Genomic DNA, 23,192 nt, shown 5'->3' with positions numbered 1-23,192 from the left:
ACAGGCAGCAGTATTACCTTTTTACAATTATGAAAGACCACATGGGAACATGGAGCAAACAAGAAGCAATCACATCTGAGGGATGCATTAAATGGCAAAACACAAAGAGCAGAAAGCCAAGAAAATTTCTTATATCTTGACTTTTCGAATATTCTGCCTCAAAAAGCATTAAGTCTGACATCATGGTGCATGGCTCAGCACCCTGCCAAAACATGTGTTGCTGTTAAAGGCTGCAGTGTCCCTAAAAACCAGGAGAGGGCTCTGAAATCAGCTACCAAAGGTTACTAATTAATGTTTTATCAATCTGCTGGCCCCTGGCTCAGACTGCACTTTGAAGTGGAGCCAGAGAGAGAAGAGAGGGGAGAAAACTCTCTAGAGAGCATATATTCAGAGAACTGAAGAATTCCAGTTACAGGTAACTAAGCTTGGGGTTTTTGGTCATAAATAGAGCCTTCATAGATCCCTGTTCCTGGAAGAAACCTGTGATCAGTTGCTCAAAATGATCACAGTACAACCTGAAGGTTCATCAGCACAGCAAGAAGGGGCAAAACTTATGAGAAGCAGGACAGGATGTTCTGAGAAGAGTCATCTTACCACAGTGAGCCTGTTCAGGCCTAGTAGACCTAACAGCTTCTGCAATAAGGGAGAAACAAGGGCACCAAAATCACCTTGGGCATAGATACAGAATAATGATGTTATTACTGTAGATGCTGACAGTGGAAGAAGCCCATGAGATGACTTCCATCCCTGAACCACACAGATTCATCTGCTATAACACTCTTGAAGCCCCATATCTGTATCAAGGAAACTTTGTTTTGAACTCAAACTCCTGCAAAGGGGACCCTCAGGCAGTGAACAGCCTGTGGAGAAGGTGAAACTGTCCCTTCCTGCAGAGATCTCAGCAGGCAGAAGGGTGCTGGTGGCAGCTCTCCTCAATGAAGGCAGCAGTCCTGAGCTGCTCCTGACTTCCCAGGCCAGCAAGAGCTGGGACACCTTGCATAGCACAGAGGCCAGATGCTTCCCACCCTCCCTGCTGGCAAGAGAGCAAGCCAAAGAGCTGAATACCACCAGCAGTGGCTTCTGGCTCCCTGCATGTCCAACAGGCACTGTGCCTTGTGCCATTCTGCACTGTGCTTAGTCTATGGTCCATCACAGGTGTGTCTGTGATGGGACAGGATCTCAGCTCAGAATGAGTCAGCAGCTTGCACCAAGTTCCTTCAGACACTCAGAAAACAGCCTTTTGCCTTAGAAAAAGTCTCATTAGTAAGTCACCACCTCTCCCTGGCTGTGAGCACTGCTCAGAGCTGTAGGGAGTTACAGAGGGCTGTGGGTTCTGGGAACCACAAGTTCAGAGCAAGCCAGCCCTTTTACATGTGCATGTAACTCTACTTCTGTGTGTAAGAGTCAGGTACAACTTGGATCTCTGCTCTTATGGTAAGCAAAGACTCTACACACCTGTGACTGCTGGTCTTTCCAAAAAGAATTCAATGCTGGCACTGCTTGGCACATGCCATGAGAGACAAATCGTAGCAGAGAAGTTTGTACTGCTCCTCTCTTGTAAAGCTGTTTCATGGAGACCTCAAAGACCCAGCACTACTTTGAGACTTTGCTTTCCATTTCTTGACTTAGATTTGTTCAACTTTTCCATAAATGCAGAGTTTTCACAGTGTAATTCTTTTCCAATACACTAAGGTACTTTAGGGTCATACAAGATCTGACATCAGCAAAGTCAGAAACACAGCCCTCAATTTTTGGTTATGTTCCAACAGCAACCTTCAAGACAATTGAAGAGACCACAATCTTGGCTAGTTGAAATCAAAGAAAACCAAAGAACCCCCCTCTCACCATCAATTGCAGCATCCTTAACAAGCCTTGTGAACTGACTGTCGTACTGGCTGGCCAGTTTGGAGTTACTTATGTGATGTCAGCAGAGCCCAGAGCACAAAGCTTATCTACCAAAATCTAGCATTCAGCATTAGGATAATGTATTCACATCTGGGCACTTCAGTATCAGGCAGGTATTAGCAAAGAAGAAAGTTTAAAAAGTGGGTGCAGTTTATGGTGGACAGAGCAAAGGCAAGGTAAAATAAAGTATCACATTCATTCATGAGCAGGGAAACAAGAAGGTAGAAATCACATGTGTGCTTCCTGATTGCCCCTTCTCAGATTGCCCCATACTTTTCCCTCTTCAACATTGTTACTCTCCTTATGGAGGTCATAAACATATAATGGGATAGATTTCAGATCCCCATTTCTAGCACTGTGTTAATTAGAGACTCTTAACATTGCTATTCATCTCCACTGCTCAAATGCTAATAACAGAACTACTAAACCCATTCTGGAAAAGGGAAAGACAATAGGCAAAAACTTTGGGACTTAAACAAAATTACCAAATTTTAAAGAAAGCTCATTCCATATAACATAGCATAATGACAGTAATTAATGAGAGATGTAAAAAGGTTTAACTCTAAAAGATAGAAAATTAAATAATTTGTTTCCTATGGGTATATAATGAGATAGTTACCAAGTTCCCATGAGAGAGATAAGCAGATATTAAAAGGTCTTTCCAATACCTGTAATGGCTAAGGGCAACAGCTAATTCAATAGATTCGATCAAAATCATCACTTCTTTCTTTGCTTCTGATTTATTACTTTGGCTGCAGTTAGTCATCACTCATTTTAGTTTGCTTTTCAGCAGTCATAAATTATGCCTCATAAATAAAAAGATACAATCAAGGAAATCATATCAAGGAAATATCTACAGCCCTGGAGTATATTTTCCCCTGGTACTCACACTAATGTCTTTTTAAAGGATAGCCTGCCATGGTTTTGAATATGTCGGAACCAAAATTTACTGAGAAGGGTCCTGCATGAGCAGCACAGTAAGAGATTCATTAGTAAACCTGGATGCCAACAAATCCAGTCTGATATCCATATTTAATTTAAGGGGAAAAAAAAATCAAGGTTTTATTGCATCAACACACTTGAATTTAAGATTATGTTGACAAGAGAAACAAACTGCCTGAGGTGGGGCTTATTGAACAAAATTACATGGTTTCAAATGGCTGTTTTCTACTAGGGGAAAGGAAGTGTCTCATTCTGCAAAAGGATATCTAGAGTAGGTATCATCATAGCATCAGTGAAACAACATAGTTATGTCTGCTTTACTTTTCAGAAGCTGAGGTCAGGCGTGGTAGTCTAATGCAGATGTAGTATGAGAAATTCTCTTTAACTGGAAACAGAAACCTTGTAAGAAAAAACAGTCTCACAAACAAAATAACAAGAAGGGAATGGAAGAAAGAACTACTTTTTTAATGTCACTGTCTTACAGTGCATCTTTCTGTCAGAGAGATGGGAAGAAATGGGGAATTTAAAGATGAAGAGGAATCAGTTATGAGAGATATTACAAATGGGTAACTATCCATCACTGGTCAACCACAAAACCAGTTTCACCTGATTTTAAAGTGCAGAAGTCACTGACCTGTTTGTCAGTAACTAATCAGCACAAGCTGGAGCTCAGCCAACAATGTGACAGACAGGCTGGTAAACCAAGTGTCCTTCCTAGCATTGGAAAATGACCAATGGGGCCAACCTATTCCACACCCTATGTAATTGGTCCTTAGTCTTCATGACTTTGCATCCTTTTTTTTTTTTCTTTATCCCTCCAAAGTCAGAATATAATTTGTTTTCTCTTTGAGAGGACCCAGCACATAGTTATCCTGGTGTGTCTCGGGGTATCTCCTAGACCCTTCAGGTGGCTGCAGTAACAGGAGGGTGAGAAGGACTCTGCACACACAGGAGGGATGCTGTGTGCCTCTTGCAGTGGTCAGAGGCAGACACCTCCAGCACTGCAGCCCTGTCCTGGTGCATTGCATAGTCCTCTTGGAGAATAAACCTCTGCAGGGAGCCATAAACCTTTCTGAAGAGGGACAATTGTAATTTTCTGTCTTTTACAGGTTCTGTGCCTGCCAAATAGAAATAAGGATGTGTCCTAAACCAGGAAGACATTAAGCCATTAATCTAAAGAAGCAGTTTTAAGAACACAATTAAGTGTAATTGTGGAGGAGTGATACTGCATTTGCATGGAAATCACACCACACTGTGAGAGCTCTGCTTTGCACTAAATGCCACAAGTCTCTGCTCAGAAGAGCTTTTCTTTAGCTGAGAAAAATAGGTTTGACTCTGTAGGCTGCTGTATGGTAACACTGCACACCACTTCCACTGATTCCCAGGGAGGGCCTACACACTCCTGTTTCAGAAATATTCCAGGAAACAAAGGATTGCACTTGCAAACTCATTGGGCCTCATGAGTGATAATGTTTCTTTTAATCAGGGAGATTTTCAGGAGATCACACAGTAGTACATGGTTAATAGAGTTGGGGATATCAAGCAAAATTCCAACAAATACCTAAAAGATGCTCTAGAAGATAAAAGTATCTAAACATACAACTAGACCAACAGAGGGAGTTTCAAGATCTTAGTGTTTTGTTTGAAGTATGGAAATAGGCACTGTATATCACTTAAAACCCCACTGCAAACCAGCAGATGCTAAAATGCAGAACTGGCCTTTTCAAGTCTAAATGTGCTTCCTTGAAGAACAGTGACCTAAGCATTTTTGGGGGCATAGTCTCTTCTGTCAGCATGAGCTTCTAAACTCACGTCATCATTTCTGGAACTGCAGCTTCTGCACCTGGTTTTATAAAACCTAATATTCAGCTGAAGTTTCCAGGAAAACAAACAAATTAAAAAACAACAAAACAAATCAACAAAACCCAATGAAAAAATTCCCCAAAAGCCCAGATTCAAAAGTCCTGATTTCAGGTCCAAAGAAGCTATTAGAGCATTGAACTAAATCTCAATATCTCCAAAAATGCTGGAGAGAGTCCCAGCACAGCACTTTGATTTTAACTGCATTCTGCTGGAGGAAATTCAGTTGCATTTAAAGTTTTATGTCCAGCAAACAAGCCTCAAATACAGAGACAGGAGAATCAATATCCAGTTTAAGTGAAATATAAATCTGGGTTTCATCAGCATAATAGCAAAAGCCAAGCCCTATACTTATGAATAACTTGTCTCACAGGCAAGATATAAATTGTCAACAATGGAGAAGCTCAGGATACATCCCAGAGGACTGCTGCAAGTGACTTAAATGGAAGACAAATGCATGCATTGAAAAACTTCTCATGGTGAAATAAATGGCCACTGGTGAAAAAAACCAAAAATTATTTAGAGTTCCAATCAAAAGCTCAGCCTAGTTATGGAGAAGAACCAAGATAAAAAGCTAAGTCTTGAATACAGCACAATAAAGCACAGGAATCTGATTAAGAAGTTTCTTTTTTTTTTAATCTGTCACTGATAAGTCATTAAAAATGTTGGCTGAAAAAAGTCTCTGTGGTATCCACTTCCCAAAACACAGCTTCTGACTGAGATAATTAAAAGTTAGCCCAGCTGAGAACATCCTATAGCCAATATGTACAACTTCCAGCTTGGAGAGATTTTCTCCATCTAAGAAAGATTCCTAACAAGTATGGTTTGGGTCTGCTACCGATGCTTACTGTCTACTCAGCCCCATCTGCACTTGCATTCACATTCCCCACAGATCCTGCCTAAAGCAGCAAGGAAATCTGGTCTAACAATAGTTCTGCTGACACAGGCTGTACAATCTCCATCCTTGCATCTGCAAGCATAGAGAACTTGATCCAAAACTCAGCTGGACACAGCCCTGAGAGCCTGGTCTATCCGGACCTGCCTCAAGCAGGGAGTTAGGCTGGATGCCTTCTGGATGTCCCTTTCAAACTGCGTGACTTGATGAGTCTACGACACGTGTGCATGCAGCAGCTGGATAGACTAATGTGATAAAGCAAATTTTTAGGTTTAATTCTCCATGGTTTCTGGTTACTCAAAAGGATAAAGCAATAGCAGTGGAGCAGAGCTACCAAAGAACCTGATCTATGCAGTGTGCTCTCATTAAACCTGCAGATGACACCAAACTGGAGGGACCAGTTGATATGCTGAAGGACAGATCTGCCAGTCAGGAGGCCCTAGAGAATGGGAATTTCAGCAAGACAGATGCAAAGTCCTGCTTTTGGGGAGGAATAACTTCTTGCAGCATCACAGTGTCAGCATTACTGACCAGCTAGGGAGCACCTCTGCTTCAAAGGACCTAAAGGCAGAAAGCTGAACACGAGCCAGCAGAGTTATCTGGCAGCAAAGATGGCCAGCATCCTGAGCTGTTTCACAAGAGCACAGCCAGACAATTAAAGGAAGTGATTACCTGCCTTTATTTAGTGTCTCTTTTGTTTTGGCCCCCAGATAACAGAAAGATATTGATAAATGGGAGTGTGAGTTCAGTGGAAGGCCACCAAGGTAATCAGGGGGTTGGAAAAGTGCCTGTAAAGAGAAACTGTGGGACTTGTCTTGTTCAGCCTGGGCAAGAGATGGCTTTGGAAGGACTTGATTGCAGCTGTCCTGCAGGCTAATGGAGAGGTGGAGCCTGCTTCTTTACTATGGTATTTGTTGGAAGGGAGAAGAGAAAATAGGTGTAAGTTCAAGCAAAAAAGGTTCAGACTGAACATAACAAAAAAACTTTCTTGCAATGAGGACAGTCAGGCAGTGGAGCAGACTGTAAGGTTGCAATCTTCTCCCCAAAGGTTTTCAAGATGCAACTGGATAAAGCCCTGCAAAACCTCATCTGACCTCTTTACTGACCCTGCTTTGGGCAGAAATTTGGGCTGGATGGCCTCCTGAGAGCCCTTCCAACCCGAATTATCTTGTGATCCTATAAAGCCAATGAACCTGTAGAAGAAAGATTGCTCCACCTTGCTCAAGAGGTGGAATGCACTGTTTCAGGTATATATTAAACAAAATGAGAACACCAACCATCAGCAGCAAATTCACTTTTGAACCACCAAAAAATTGTACTTGTCATTCTAATGACTAATTTAAAGAGAAAACAGTCCCTTTGGATGTAAACTACTCTAAGATCTAAATTAAAAATTAATTCATAATAGATAGGGGAGGATGGAAAAAGAAAGAAAAAATAATGGGAAACAAGCAGCCTTTTAAGAAAAAGAATTTCTCATAACAGAGACTTGCAGAGACTCTGGAGGGTACACAAGCATTTAACATATAAGATACATGGGCACCTACTGCTAAGGTAAACAAATGCTGAATGAATATATTGCTTGTATGGAATTATTTTCAGCTTCTCAATTCTTTAAAATACATTCACAATAATCATTTGGGTTCACAATGCTATGAACATTGGAATTGAGATGTGTATGTTCATTGCAAGTGTAAAGTAAGGTTCCCAAAGTGCACTGAAATCATAATCAGAGCTGCTAAATAACTTCAATTCCCACCTGATATTCGTACTCTGTGTAAGGCAGCAACTGGTCATCTTTGAAGGAGGTTGCGGAACCATTGTAAACCAGCGAGAGGTCTAAATTTACATGGGCTTGAGTTGTTCTCCTCCTGTAAAGCTCATAGTACAAAATCTTCCCGTTTGGCTGCTTGGGGCCACTCCAGAGGATGGAAGCCGTGGACTGGAAGCCGGGGGCCGTTTGTACCTCAATGAGAGGGGCCGGCTGCGCTGCCGGCGGCGCCTCCAGCGTCCGCGCCGATGCCCACTCGCTGGAGGCACAGCCCAGCTCCGTGCAGGCCTGCAGCTGCACCTCGTACCTGGGGAACACACAGGGGAGCAGGTGATTAAAACGCTGCACATACAAATACAAACCCTGCGTGAGATCCCACGGATCTCTTCATTTCTCCCTTGGAATTTTTTACAGGCACACAATTTTCATTAACGCACGGGTTATGTGCTGTGCCTTGTGTGGCAAAGAGGAAGAACACTGTCTTCTTAATTTGGGTGTGGTTTGGTGTTTTTCGGAGCAGTACACATCTGCAGGAGTCAAGTGATCAAAATCATTTTGATTTTGATGATATAAACCAAAATGATGATTCATTGTAAGAGATGATTTGGATGTCATTTGAGAACTGCAGAGCTCCTCTATTACTCTCTTTGGATTTAGATTAGTTATATGTAAATAGTAGACAAACTTATCAACCATGTAACACACACAAATTATGCCTACACAAATATATAAGGAAAGGTCAGGTAAATAATCAAGAATTAGTGGGGAAGATATTACTTCAGTATCAAGTGCATTTCTGTAGGAGAGTCTGGTACCCTTTCTTAAGTTTTAGCTTTCACTTAATCACAAATCACTTGTTTCCAGCTCGAGGGTTCAAACATGGTCCATTAATTTCAGCTCAGCTACCCTGTGAATGGTCTATGACCACGACTTTGGTCTCCCCACCCTGAATTTTGTCAACTAAAGCCCAATTTATTCTCTATAGCAGACATCATGTGAATGATACACCAGTACAAGATTGCAGGTTTTGGAGTCTATACCAGAGTGCTGAATTATCCCTTCTATAAATTACAATCTAAGTGAACACTACGTACTTCATCAACATGATATAAAGTTGGTGTTACTATAAATTCAAAGGAAAAAATCCCTGTTTTATTATTTACTTTTTAGCAAAAAATCCCATGGGTCTGACTATCTGTTTAAGCAAGATGTCTGAGCTGCCTTCCAGCCCACTGCACCACCCCACAGCATTTATTCAACAATTGGGTTCTTCCAGACTTACCTGCTGTAGGGCTGTAGCTGTGCCACTATGTATGACCGTCTCAGAAAGGAAACATGAGATGCATCAAAGTCAAAAGTCTTCTTTCCTGTTTCACCAGGCTTGTGGAGCGAGATTGTGTAGTTTTTAATGTCACCATTTACTTTGATAGGAGGATCCCAGGCCACCAAAATCTCACTGGAAGACCATGCCTGCAACCTAGGAGGCAACATCCCAGATGGGGCAGAGGGGTTGGTTTTTATCTGAGCTGAGGGACTGGTGATGCTGCCCTGGCTGTTGTTTGCTGTGACAGTGTAGCTGTACTCCATGCCTGGCATCAGGGTGAAATCGAGATACCGAGTTTCCAGACCGGAGTAAACAAGCACACCATCCCTCCTTAGGTCGTAGCTTGTGATTTTGCCATTGGGCTTATCTGGGAGTTTCCATGTGATTTCAATGGACTCCGAGCCCATGACGAGCAGCCTGGGAGCTTCCATATTTAATGGTGGAGCCTCCATGGTCATCACAGACTGGGATGTGCTAGAGGTGCAGCCCCCAGCAGTACAGGCAACCAATGCAAAATTGTACTGCGTGTAAGGCTGCAGGTTAGAGACCAACATTTGCAAACTGTTGCCAGGATAATACTCCTCATTGCCCAATTTCAATATGTACTTGGTGATATCTCCATTTTGTATTTGAGGAGGGGCCCAGGATGCTCTGATTTGAGTGGCACTGACAGCCTGCAGAGATGGGGGGTCCACCAAGGCAGGAGCTGCTTCCAGTGTCCGTATTGCAGCTGGCTCACTGGTGGAGCAGCCCCCCATGGTGCAGGCAACCACTGCGTAGCTGTACACTGTGTAGGGCAGCAAGTCCTCATCCACGTAGCTGAGAGTAGCAGAGTCAAAGCTGAAGGGATAGAGCACATCGTTCTTCAGCAGCCTGTATGACTGGAGAATGCCATTGGGCTGTGCTGGGGGTGTCCAGGATATGAGCACTTTATGGGGGTTGGCTGAGACCACGGATAAAGTGGGGACAGCAAGACCCCTTGGGGCAGTTTGACTAGTCTCTGCCACTGTCCAGGAGCTGTCAGTGTAGCCTGCTGCATTCCAGGTGCGTATTTTGTATTCATACCTTGTCCATGGCTGTAAATTTTTATCATTATAGGTGAATGTATTACTTTCAGTGTTATATTCTGTGAAAACAATTTTCTCATCTTCTGTTGTTGCTCCGTGCCCTGCAACAGTCTCTTCTGTGTGTCTGTGAATAACTTCGTAGCGAATTATTTTTCCATTCGGATTAATCGGCTGCAGCCAGCTCAGTTCGACGTTGGTGGCATTCACTGCCTGGATTACAGGTGCCATCTGGGACACTGGGGGAGCTTCATCTGTCCACACTGGCTGGGGTGGAGAGCGAGTGCAGCCCGCTGCATTGCACGCCTCCAGCACGAGCGTGTACAGCGTGTACGGCTCAAGGCGCCGGAACAGGAACTGGCGAGATAAACCACTGTACTCCAGGTGGTTATCGCTGAAAACATTGTAGGTCTGTCCATTAAGGGAGAAAAAGAAAGAAAGGCAGGGAGGCAGGGAGGCAGGGAAGGAAGGAAGGAAGGAAGGAAGGAAGGAAGGAAGGAAGGAAGGAAGGAAGGAAGGAAGGAAGGAAGGAAGGAAGGAAGGAAGGAAGGAAGGAAAAAAAACAAAACAATTTTTGTCAATCATCAGTAGATGAGACCCTTAATCTTAACAATAGTGTAAAGACTATTAACCAATGATGCAGAAACTTATTCTTGCTAGTAACAATCAGCTCACAAACAGATCATGGATACAAAAGGAATGTTTTGATCCAATTTTCATGATTTTTTTCATTTTGAATGCAGTAATAAATCACTTAGTGACAGTTTTCATTATATTTGATTGTTATCAAGTTTCATTGCAAGGCTCTCACAGGCCAGCAGAAAGCTTCTCACAGACTAGGTCTAAAGAATATCACTTAAGGGAAAAACCTCCAAATAAATCCATCTAGTTGCAAACCTTGCAGGTAAAGGTTCACACTCAGTTGAAACCATTGAGCTAAAAGACATACCAAATTTCAGAATAACATTCTATTAAACCCAGGTTTTCTACAAACACATTTTGGTCATGTCCAATTTCACAATGAGTAAGATTACAAGCTTTCATGTGCAGCTTTCTATGCATTAAATGAACAATTTGGTTCAGTGTACATGAAAATTTACAGTCACAGAGTAGCACAAGAATGTTATTATTCATTTTCATATAATGGCAAGCATAGAGAACTCACAGAGTGTCTTGGGGTTATATAGGACTTCCATCTTTTTTTAAACTATAATGCATTAGATTGAGTCTTTTTCAGCAAAAAATGTTTTAATTTGATATTCAGCTTTTCCCTTCTGTTTTTTAATCCAGCAAAAGCGAACTTTCAAGATGAAATTACCTTAATCACGCCATTGGGTTGGGAGGGCTCTGACCATTTTAGCAGCAGAGCCCTGCCATTTTCTTTCTTTTCCACAGTGAAGTTGCTCAGGCCACTGGGTGAAGCTTCCAAAGTGCGCACAGATGTCCAGGGGCTTGAAACCTGCCCGGCGTTGTTTACAGCTACGACATGAATATGATATGTTGTGAAAGGTTTCAATCCAAATAAATGAGCCTGATGCTTTGTTCCCTGAAGCAAGAATACAGATGTTTGAGTTAGTTAAAAAAGTAATCAGCATCTGTGGTTTATGTCACTTGGAAAATGAGGCCTCAGCTCTGGGTCACTTCTGACTGCTTTGCAGAATACCCCATCTGGTTACTAGGATTTCTTTTGGTGGTATTTTATGACTGAGCCTCAAAAAGAAATTCTTACAGTTAAAAATAATTATAAATGATTATGATGGAGCCTTTGTAGTGAAGTCCTTGGGAGTCCTCCACATCTGAATCTCGGCTAGGACACAAATTACAGTTCATTCAGCATGTGTCTGAGCTTGCTTAGTGAGGATGAAGCTTCCTGGAATTGGACTCAAGCAGGTAGAAATCTGTGGTACACGAGTGATGCCTGCCTCCACAGAAATCTTACACGTCTTGTGTGTACATGTGACATTTCATAGGCATGCTGTCCTGCTCTAGCTACTCAGGCCATGGCAATCTGGATAAACCATTTGTGAATCCCACTGGGCTCAGCCAGGGCTGCGAGGACTGGGGCTGGCCTGCTGCCACACCAGGGCACAGCTCAGCAGAGGGGCATGGTGGGGACACAGCCTGATGGGCATCATCCATGACCAGAATGGGCCACTGGCATCCCAGCTCATCCCAAAGGGCATCTGACACAGACCTGACACTGCTCAGGCAAGGAGAGCCTCAGCACAAAATCTGATCTAGGCAGGATGGCAAAACAGCCATGGAATTGCTCTGAACAGTCACAAAAGGCACAGTGACCAACAAAGAACAGGAGTAACATGTTACAGCAGGAGACTGTGCAGATGTGTCAGATCAGAGGAACAAAGAAAAAAGGAGTTCAGCTGATCACTGATATATTTAATCTCTTTTTTAGCTGTACTTTGGCATGAATTATATAGACCACAAGAAAGGGAGTGCAGGAATTCAGTTGCCTTCATGTGATAGAAAGAGCTGAAGTCCATTTCCCTGTTTCAGTAAGTCATATTAAGTTGCTAAACGCTAACATTTCCAATTGTTTAATATTTAAACATTTGTTAAGCTATCAGACTCAGAAACAAATTTTAAAGAAATATTAATTTCTTTTTTTAAAATATTAAAAGTTAGATCATAAATATTTAAATAGTTATTTCCTCAAAACAATGAGTTAGTCTTTTAGATAAATATAGCACAGCATTCAAATGACCATTATGAATATTAAATCTGAAGATGCCACAAGTACAGATTATAAACATACTTTTCTGATAAATGATTCCTTTTTTCTGTTAAACAGGGCAAACACTAGCAAGATTAATAATGCAAAAAAGTATAATTCTTTGTTAGGAATTCCCAGTCATCACTGCCAAAAAAGCATAAGCTGAAATGCAAATAGCAATCACCTCGAACAGATTATATATAAAAAAGCTCTGGCTGCTGTGGGACATTTAGAGATATCTTTTGTCATAAGAAACATGGAAAGCATGTGGGCTATAAAGCAAAAACATATGTATATTGTCAATAGCAGCACCTGTTCAATTACAGTTTATTTCGGTATGGAGAATTTCATTCAGCCCCTAGATGGCAATACTATCAAACACTTTTTGTAACATGAGTACTTAATGATTAACAACGTGCGTTCAGTCATCCAACATACTCAAGGCAGCCATTAAAAAAATAACAAACCTGATTTCATTATAGATTCTTTTAATAAACATTTATGGCTTAGATCCTTGAAAGTGGAAGCATTTAAACTGCCATAGCCAAAAAACCCATACAGCCGACTGCAAAATTATGAACTGCAGGTTAAAGAACCACGTTTAAATCGAGGCTCATGCTTAGCATAAAAATCTGGCATCAGAAATTATGTTGGCACAAAACATGATTAAAATTAGCTTTACAATTGGATGTAGTCTGTATTAATAGTTTTTATGAGGACAGTTATCTATTAGGTTTTCAAAACAGAACTTTTAAAAGCCTAAAATTTACATTCCATGGTTCGGGGGTGGGTATGGGAGGAAGGGAGCACACAGCATTAAATTACTGCCCCTGAACTGCTACACAGAGGCTCTCTGAAGGTACAAACACATTATTAAAAACATCAGACAAAAAGCAATTGCTCTGCTTTTTAATGAGCTGCATCATCGGGTGGGTTTTTGTGACAGCAATGCTACAAAACACTAGATTTCTATCTTTCAACAGAAAACTGGCATATTTTTCATCATTCTCTACCATTTTCCCACTAAACCCCAAGATTTAATTATTTACAATCCTCACTACACTTTGAAATGAAACAAGGATGGAGGGATTTCCTTGCCTGCAGTTCATCATGTTCTCTGGAGACTGCTAAACCATTCCTTCCAGGGATGACTTTTATCCCTGGCTCCTACAGATACTTCTTGAAGAGCAAACGGTTTACATGTATTTTTGTTTTGTTTGGTTTTGAAGTAAGCTCAGGGGACGTACTCCCAGAATACAGAGCCACACTTTCTCCCCCTGCCCTGCTGCCATTGCCAGCCGTGAATTTGCTCAGCTCAAAGGCTGATGCTGAAAAGAGTATGGATGGCAGACTCAGTGATTCATTTCAAGAATCACTTTATGTCCTCCCATGACATTTTCAGCCTAGAAATACTGTCCTGCTGGAATGGTCAAATACAAATTGTAAAATATACCTTGCACTGATAGCACTGTAACTTTGGCCCCAGTGGGCAAAGACACAGCCTTAAACAGGCGCAGGAACAAAATCATTGTCTGGAATATTCTCCCAGTCTTCCTCTGCAACACCATAAACTCATATTTCCCATGTTTACAAGTGCTAACAGTCCAGATTTCATTCACCATTAAAAGAAAGGCAACAAAATAAAATTTTAATGTGAACATTAGGATGTTCGTAGACTGGCTGTCCATGAAATCCAATGGACTTCAAGCCCATGCCCTCCTTTCCCTGTCCCCAACTGTGGAGCATCAGTCATTAAATTGAGAATATTCCAGCAAACATTTAAGTGTGTACAGTCTCACATTCCTCCTCTGTGGTCCTTTAATTCTTTCCTTGTAAACACTACAGAGATGGACACCTGACAGAGGAGGGAGGTTGTGACAGGCCACTGTGACCTGATCACACCCTGTAGCCCAGAGCCCAGCCTTTGGCACAGCCCTTGCTTTTGGTAGCCTGGTCTCCTCCCCTGGTACAGCTCCAGCAGCACCACCACTACTCCAGGCAGGACCTTTGGTTTTGCTCTGTAAAGTGCTTCACATGCTGCCAGTGGCAGCACAAGCTGTTAACAGCAACAAATACACCCCTCCACTAATTCCACTCTTCTCACTGTAAATTAGGATAAAAGTTATTTAAAATAAAACCTTGTTTTAACACATTTTTTCAAACATAAAATGAGAGAACAAGAATCATGAATAATGCATTCGTCAAGATTTGCTTCAGATTGCCTTTTTTGTTTGTTTATTTTTTAATTCATGAACACAGAAGTCACTTAAAGTCTGGAAACAAATTAGCATAGTCTTTCATGCCGTTCAAAGGCAGTGGCATCCATAATGCAAGGTGCCTGCCTTCCCTGCTACCTCTTGGTCCTCCTCCCAGGCACAGGCAAGGCTGTGCAGCCTTCAAGGGTCTGATGATTTTACACTGCCTACTGTGATTGCTTTTGACTACTTGAAGCGCCCCTAAGGTGGCAACAGGGTCAAGAGGTCTTTGTAGGTTGAAAATGATCAAAAATTAGCATTGATCTGTAGCTGTCAATAATACTCTGCACGGGTGGACTCCCTGCACAAATGTTTAAACTGCATACAACTACACAACCTAGTCATCTTTGAATCTATCGATCTGATGAAGCAGCACTTCCAGGGGTGTCACTCTGGGCTATTCCTCTTCTTTCAAGGCAGGCCAGCTTACCCAGTTGCCTAGGTCTCAGGGAATGAGTTCAAGCTGTGACAGACACATCAGAAGATCTCTGAACCACTGAAGAGCTGCCCAACAGGCAGTGTGAGTATCTGTCCCTTCTTTAGGGGTAATCATCAAAGCTCAGCAAGTCATCACCAGTCATGTTAAGGTTATGCTCTGGTTTCTTCTCCCTCCCTATCTTCTCTTTGTACCATAATCTCTGCTTGGCAGGTATCTTGAACAGCTGAATAAAAAGCTAGCCCATTCTTTCTGTAGCCTCTAACTAAACCAGTGGCATCAGAAACTATCACACTGCTTATTGTAGTAGTGGCACAGGCATCCAAACCAACTCTTGCATAACCCGTGGACATCAACAATGGGAAGGCAGTTCAGTAGAACATCCCCTTGTCTAGAGGCAGAGATGGGGAATTCTCCCCGGACGAGGGAGGAGAAAGCTATGGTCTCCTGACAGCCAGAACATCAATCCAACCATTGTCTGACTAAAATTTCCAAATTCTCCACCAAGGAAGTCAAATAGATTCCTCCACATGTGACAGAAGCAAGGGGGAATGCTTGGGATTTTATAAAGATACTCAGTTTATCCTCACCTTTGTCATTATTGTCTTACCCAGCTCCCTGCCTAATCCAGACTCTTTGCCATTTTCTGCAAAGCACTGGGAGCACTTCTGCCTTGACTCTGATGTCCACTCTTATTTCCCAGACAATTCTTAGCCCCTGCCTTCACTCTAAACATTGCACTGAGCTCATATTCACATGCAAACACTAACTTGTCCTTTGGGCTGCCTTCCTCCTCAGGCTTATATCATGCACACTGTGTCTTTTCCATTTAAAAAATCTACTCTATTCCTAAAGCCTTATGCTCAGATTCACAAGGATATAACTTATGGATACACAGGTAATCTATGAGTCTATTCCTGTAGCAGTGCGGACTGGAATATAAATTATTCCCATGGTAGTACTGAAAAATCTTAAAGGTTAGTCAAACAGAAACCAACATGTTATTCATTTAACCAGAAATTATCTTGCCTACAGGTAACCAGAATTTCCATTTTTACAAGAAATTGATGTTGCACTAGTTATTTTCCTTCCAATTTGTATAAAAAATAATTTTAGAATTTTCATTAATTTTTTTTGTAAATTTCACTCTTCAAATTTTACATTTTAAGAACTTTGCATCTCATTTCAGAATCTTAAAATTGCCTTTCAACATGTATATTTAATTTTAAATAATGACTTGATTATTTGATATGACCCAACAGGCTTTCAATACCAGCAAAATGTACACAGGTAATAATTTTTATGGCAAATAAAAATTCAAAGAATAAAACTAGACAAATATTTAAATAAAAAATTTAAGTTCGTAAATCCAGATAGTCCCTTATTAAACCTGAAATAATTTAAAACATTTTTGCCCAGGGCATGTTCATCCAAATTGTCTTTTGTTGGGATGAAAGGACACTCTTCCCTTCCCAGCCCTGAGATGGATCAATGCAATCTTTTCTTCTACAGCAGCTAGGACATGACATTCAAAAATTCATTATATTTGAGTCTGCTTTTCTATAAATAAATATAGGAAATTTTAGTTTAAAAATGGATTAGAATAAAGTCAGCCCACAAAGTAAAGCACATAAAATGGCTTCTTATTAAAACATAAACATTGATTACATGATCATAACAATATTCCTTCCTTGAGATTCCTGGCAAAATGCTTTCTTTTTTTTTTTTTTTTTTTTTTTTTTTTATACTTTAAGAATATTCTTGTACTTTACTTTTGAGACAAACTGTAGTTTTGCCATCAACACCATCAACACCGGAGAACACAACTTTTCTCTCCTCTGTGACCCAATGTTCTCATCCTTTCCTAACAGCACCATTCTGAATGGCAGCATTGTTAATAAAAACCCTGATCTGCACACCCTGTTTCACTTGCCACATAACAATCATTTCCAGTGCCAACTGTCCTGCGTGGGCTTGTGGACTGTACCAGGAAGAAACCTTTGAAAACAGCAGGTTTTTTTTTAAATCTAAATTCAAAATAACCTGCAAGTAACAACAATTAATACCTGATAGAAAATTACTACATTGCAATTGCATGTAGCTGAATCTGTCTGGTGGAGTTGTTGCCTATTTTCACAGGAGACAGTTTTCTTTCCTCGCACACCTGGGACCTGCTGCAGTCTCACCAGGCATCTCAATCCGCAGCTCTGACTTGAAAGCAAAGCAACACAAAGAAAACTAGGATGCATTGCACATTAAATAGAAATCAAATAAAATCAAGTTGGCCTTTGGGTAGCAGTACACTTTTAAAACACCAATGATGTTGCACTTTTGATGGTAAAACCTTAAAAAAAAACCTCTTTGGGCAAAGTCAACATTGCTATTTTAGTGAGATTCTCCTCTCCTCTCCTCTCCTCTCCTCTCCTCTCCTCTCCTCTCCTCTCCTCTCCTCTCCTTTCCTCTCCTCTCCTCTCTTTTTGCTTTTCTCTTATTTTCTCTTTTTTTTCATAATTATTTCTTTAAAATTCATCAAACATCACCGAATGGCACCTTCTCAAAAATTTATTTCCATCTGTATTTGTCTAATTTCTACTAGAAATAGTGAAACCCCAAAAAAGATTTCTCTTTCTGCATGACTAAATAAATCAAATAAACCAAAATATCAATGACATGACATTCCACTATAGGCACCATCTAGAGGACGATGTCAACATGTTTTCCTAACATTAATATTTTATCTCTAACAACACTCACAAGACCTACTGTATAATAAACCAGTTTTTCACCTTATTTTTCCCCCATATTTTTCCACTTTAAACCATGTTTATTACTCCTCTCAGCTAGAAAGTGAGGTAGAAGGAAAGAAGCAGCTCTTTTTATAAACTGGATAGATGATGGGACAGTTTCCCATAAACTTTGGGTTTACTCAGTTCAAAGCTGACGTCACTACTTATCCCAAATGGTACTTTTGTGTTCAATAATCATGTTGAATATGAACAACTAGACTAAGTTTCTCTTCAAAACAGGACGGGCTGCATCTCAAAGAAAGGAAATAGTACTATTTGAGACAAAATAAAGCATAACATAAGATACTTGAATCACAACAAAAACCAGTTATGTGTCACCCTTGGAAAAATGTGCATAGCTTGTATATCCTGACCTTTGGCTGAGTGGGGCGTGCTTTGTGGAGAGCTGGTGGGATTGAGAGAGGAGAGAGCAGCTTCATCAGCAAAGACTTCATGGCATGTAAAGTGCAGCAGGATATTAAAGCAACGTCAAACCCTACAGAATTGAGCTGGGAGATTTGTGTGCCATTCCAAACTCACCCACCACATAATGGGGAATCTGCATCAACACATTAGGGAGTGCAGAACTTGCAATTTGCCTTGATCACAAGGGGAATAGGAATGAAGCATCTTTCAGGTGGAGCTTTATAATCTGGGGCAGAAACACATCTTCAGGGAAGGTAAAAAGCAGGGAAGTCAAGCACACAAAGCCTGGTTGGAGTTAGTGCCTCTCCATTACTAGGTGCACTCATCCAGCTGAACTCCAAGATGATGTTTAACATAAGTACCACATGCAGTGCTCCTGATGAGCAATGGCTTTCCATCCACTATTTGCTAACGTTTAGGAGTGGGGTTTCTCTCATGGATTTACTCCATAGTCTGTAGACATGGCAAGAGAAAAAACCCAGCCCACTGCTGCTGTCAAACAGCAGCTAGAGCCTAAGGGCTCAAACCTGCAAATGGTAGGGGGTACATCCTTAATATGGAGCATTAGGGGGTTAATGTTATATTTTTTCCTAATGCCGTAAACCGTATTTTCCATTTGATATTTTGGCTGATGGCCAGAATCAGAACAAACAAAATCTGGACTGCCACATCAGTCTTCTTAGTCTCTCTCTCTTTTTTCTTTTTCCCCTCATACTGTCCAGAGTGGTAGAAGCTTTATAAAACTATGTAATGAAACCATGAATGTTTTTGTTATCCATAAAATGGGTAATTTATCTCCATGAACTTCCCAACTCAAGGTATTGTATGGCACAGTTTTACTTTGTTGCAGAAAGAATGTGCTTTTCTCATAACCAAATATTGTGGTTTTTGGTTTCATCAGAAGTTTTGTTTTACATGAATTCACATTACCCCTATTACATTTTTGACTTCAAATATGTGGGCCACGAGAGAGACCTTCTTAATCTCCTTCCAAATAACATAATGTATGATAATGTGAGGAGAAGTAGCTCTGAAGACTGTAAAACCTTTTCCACCTGATTTTAAAATTACCTGGGTGCAGTATCTCAAAATTTCGATTTTCTGTAAAATTTGAAAAAGAGACTTTGGCTGTAATTTTAGTGAATTGAAGTCAGACAGGAAAGACTCCTTGGTTTTCCTCTATGAAAGCAATTATTTTCAGTTTTTGCCTTTGCACAAACAGCCATAACAGTGAAAGAGAAAAGTAAAGAGAAAAAAAGAGTTTGAAGAAAATCTTTAAGGGGACTTGTACAAGGGCAGTTTGAATTTTAACACAGTTTGCAGGTGAACTCCCACATCAGTTTCCTTGAAAATGCCACTGAATGTCAGTTGTGCTCCATAAAATCAGGACTTTGCAGTTATATATGACTTTTCATCATAGGATCTCACATCATGTTACAAACATTAATTAATTAAGTCTCAGGATATCCCCCTGTGTTCCTGTGTGCAGCTTCAGGAAACTATAGTTATTGGTGTAGATCCCATTTTACACAGGTACAATAGATGTGTCAAAATATTGTTAAATGCAAGCTTAGTTTATTCCCTTTTCTCAATCATTCTGAGTCCTTGTCTCTCTCACCCAATACATGCAAAAAAAGAGCAGTTCTAACTGCTGCTAAGTAGAGGAAGATAGCACAGCCTCCAGGCAATTCACAGCTTTAAATCCCTGTTTTCTGCCAACACAATGGGAAATAAAAGCAGCATTTTAAAGCAGACTAAAAGGGTTTTACTTCCTATTTTTTATTCCTTTTTCTCTACCCTGTACTGAGCAGTCCTAGCTCTTCATTAAAACGTTGCCTGCTCTGTATGTAATCACTTCTGAGAGACATTAAAAGGTAAGCACAAACAATTTACTTGGAGCTACATTATAAAGGCCAAGTTGTAGTCTGAGTATGTGACTGAACTTAAAAAGTCACCCTTAAAATGAACTGGGTATTTTTAAAAAATGAAAGGCCAAAACGTACAAACTCCAATCTCTCAAAAGACTTTTTTTCTTCACCAGGTTTTCCATTCCTTTCCTCAGTGCTCTACACTTCCTACATGGAGATACCTGCACTCCAAGCAGAGACTGGCTGAAAGTAAAGGAAAGTGTGCAGGCAGCCATTTGGGAAAGGTGCAGTCCAATTATGCCAGTATAAACCAGGAAAAAGGGACTTGCTCTGCACCTTTTTGTGCACAGCAGGCACCAGCAGAAGGCCAGAAGCACACAGAGTTTATGCAGGGAGGGATGACTCCTCTCTTTCCTGTGCCTGGAGGGAAGCTCAACCTATTTTCTGAATATTAGCAGGGATATTGATCAGACACACATTTAGGTGCACACTCAGGGACATATTCCTCAGCAAAGCATAGATTCCCATCAAAATACTGAGAGGTTGAGCAGAGATCTGAGACTTTCCTTACAGATCTTTCTGGGATGTTCCCCTAGTTTTGGAGTAGGGATTGCTACAGGGGATCCCTGCCCCCCGGTGGTTGTATGAGCTACTGGAGAGCCTCAATGAGTAGCCTGAAAAGCCCCCATGGTGAAAAGGATGGTAAAAAGGAACACAGATCCTGTTTTCCCACTCCAGCTGCCATGGACTGCCCTGTTGATGAAAATAAGGATGTCCAATAAAGAACAAATTCTGTATTTCCATGTCCCTTAGCAGCTGTGTCTTGCCATATGAAAGCTCAGAATCAACTCCACACTGAGGAGGGGCCTGAAAAGAAGACAAGAATAAAGAGTGGCAATGGAGTTTGGCAGAGTAACTGGAAAAGAATCTGCTTCCAGTCTCAAAACCAAGTAAGCCAAAATGAAAATGGATGGATGAACATCCAGACCCTCCTAGGATCACATGGGTACAATTCCCTCCACTTTCAGCTTACAGGGCACACTCTTGGAAAGAAACTCACCTTGACACAGCATATGAAGCTGTGTCTGCAGACTGCCCATTCCCATTTTCTGCGCTGTCAGGTGAACACTGGATTCATATACATACACAGAACAGCAGACAGCTATGTCTGCTGCAGTGGGAGCAAGAAAAGGAGCTAGCTAAGCTTCACTTTAAACACTAATGCCTAAATAAAACAGAGACTTTCATCATGTCCTTTCATTAGTCCCTCCTAGCGTGGGTTGGGCTTCTCAATGCAAAGCTCTTGCCAAAAGAGAAGAGTCTGAGCTGCTTGTGGCTTTCACCAGCCAGATGGATCAGTTAGGGAAGAGATGAAATATGTAAATACTGAAATATTACTTGAAAACTGAAGCATAACAAGTTTAGTTTGGATTCTGTATTTTTCTTGGATATTTAAGTTACTTGAGGAATTAAAATAGATCACGTAAGCTTAGTGAAGAACATACTGTGCTGATTTCTGAATTGAAAATATCTTTTCAGCCCATTATCGACTCCAGCATATTAAGCTGTAAATCCACCAGTTTCACTGTCTCACCTGTTGATTAGCTGCATGTATGCATGTTATAAATGAGCAATTCAAAGAGAAATTACTACAATTTAGTCATTTTGGGACAGACTTGCAAATGTATTTAAGGGCCCAAATATGAGGATAGGCACTCTGGGAAAGAGCCACAATGTTCTCCTACATTCTGACCCAAACCTTGTGTAGCTACTGTCCTCAATTCCTCCCTACACTCTGCACAGAGGGAAGGAGGCCTCTCCAAAGGGAAAGTCTGATGCTTAAGCTTAACCCCTGTTTTGAATGGCCTGTAGGAGAAGCCACACTCTCTCTCATGACAGACTAGACAGACTAGCCTACATGTGTCATCCAAAGTGTATAGAATTCACAGCTGTGATTTTTTTTTCTTAAATTCACTTAAGACTCAAAGAGAAATAAAGCCAGTAACAGCATTTTCAATCAGCACACAGCAACAGACCATACAGGTCTGCTCTTTCTTGTTTCTTAAAACGCAACACGAAACCATTCATAGCTTTAGAAGTTGAATTGCAGCAGTTTCAAAAGACTTTTAAATCAATGTAAGCTTCCATTTGCCTTTTCAAGGATGCTGGATCAGGGTCTTCATAAGCAGAACAAAACCACATGGTGAATGTAGAGGGCATCCAACCAGAACAGGGATTTGCTTTAGTTAATCTGAAGCAAATGACTATTTAGTTAATACTGAAGCAAATGTCTTCCTGATTTCCATGCACAGGCCAGCATGCTGGACGTGATCTTCAGTATGAGATCATGTTAGTCGAGAACAAAGTGTTACTCAAGTGGCTTAAAATTGCCATTAATACCCTCAAACCAAATAGCAATACAGTGGTTTCTTTAAAAAGGAAGTCAAGCTGTTGTAATTCTTCTATGCAGGACCAAAAAAAGAGAAAAACTGCAGCATGATAAAAATCTATTGAAAATTTTTGTTTCAAAAATATCTTATTTTAAAAGTCACATGTTCTCAACTCTGTTTTTGCTCAAAGGCAGTACTGTATTTGACATCAGGGCAACTAGAACTCAAACTATTTTTTTACCTGGTGGAAAAAGGTGATGTTTTCTTTCCCATTTGCTCTCAGGTTCTCTATTCAGTCTTTTTAGTCCTGGACTTCCCAGTAACATTAAGCACAGCACTTAAATATGTCACTGTCTTAAGCTACAACTATAGTATAAATCTCATGATCTATTGGTACATCATGGGTCTAGTATTTCTAGCACAGACTAGTATTAGAGAAAATCTAAATTATCATCTGTATTGAACCCCTGAAGAGAAAACAATAAAAAATAATTTTATTATACCATAATGACAAGAATAATACTTCATCTGGGAGAAGA

At 40.8% G+C, this 23,192-nt stretch overlaps 1 protein-coding gene across 1 annotated transcript in view; it reads right to left on the bottom strand.

Annotated features, from left to right (window-relative positions):
- Nucleotides 1-23,192, bottom strand: part of USH2A (usherin) — a 373,967-nt gene that overhangs the window by 21,710 nt on the left and 329,065 nt on the right. The window contains exons 61-63 of the mRNA XM_054280520.1: nucleotides 11,080-11,307; nucleotides 8,656-10,172; nucleotides 7,362-7,680 (exon numbers count right to left, since the gene is read on the bottom strand). Coding sequence (XP_054136495.1) covers nucleotides 7,362-7,680; nucleotides 8,656-10,172; nucleotides 11,080-11,307 — 2,064 coding nt within the window. The remainder of the gene's footprint in view (nucleotides 1-7,361; nucleotides 7,681-8,655; nucleotides 10,173-11,079; nucleotides 11,308-23,192) is intronic.

This window comes from Melozone crissalis, unplaced genomic scaffold (genome assembly GCF_028551555.1).
Source record: "Melozone crissalis strain CALT ecotype California unplaced genomic scaffold, PUWL_Pcris_2 ptg000027l_1, whole genome shotgun sequence".
NCBI classification, from domain to species: Eukaryota; Metazoa; Chordata; class Aves; order Passeriformes; family Passerellidae; genus Melozone; species Melozone crissalis.
Note: the sequence above shows the minus strand (reverse complement) of the source record. Positions and strands in the feature narration are given on the sequence as shown.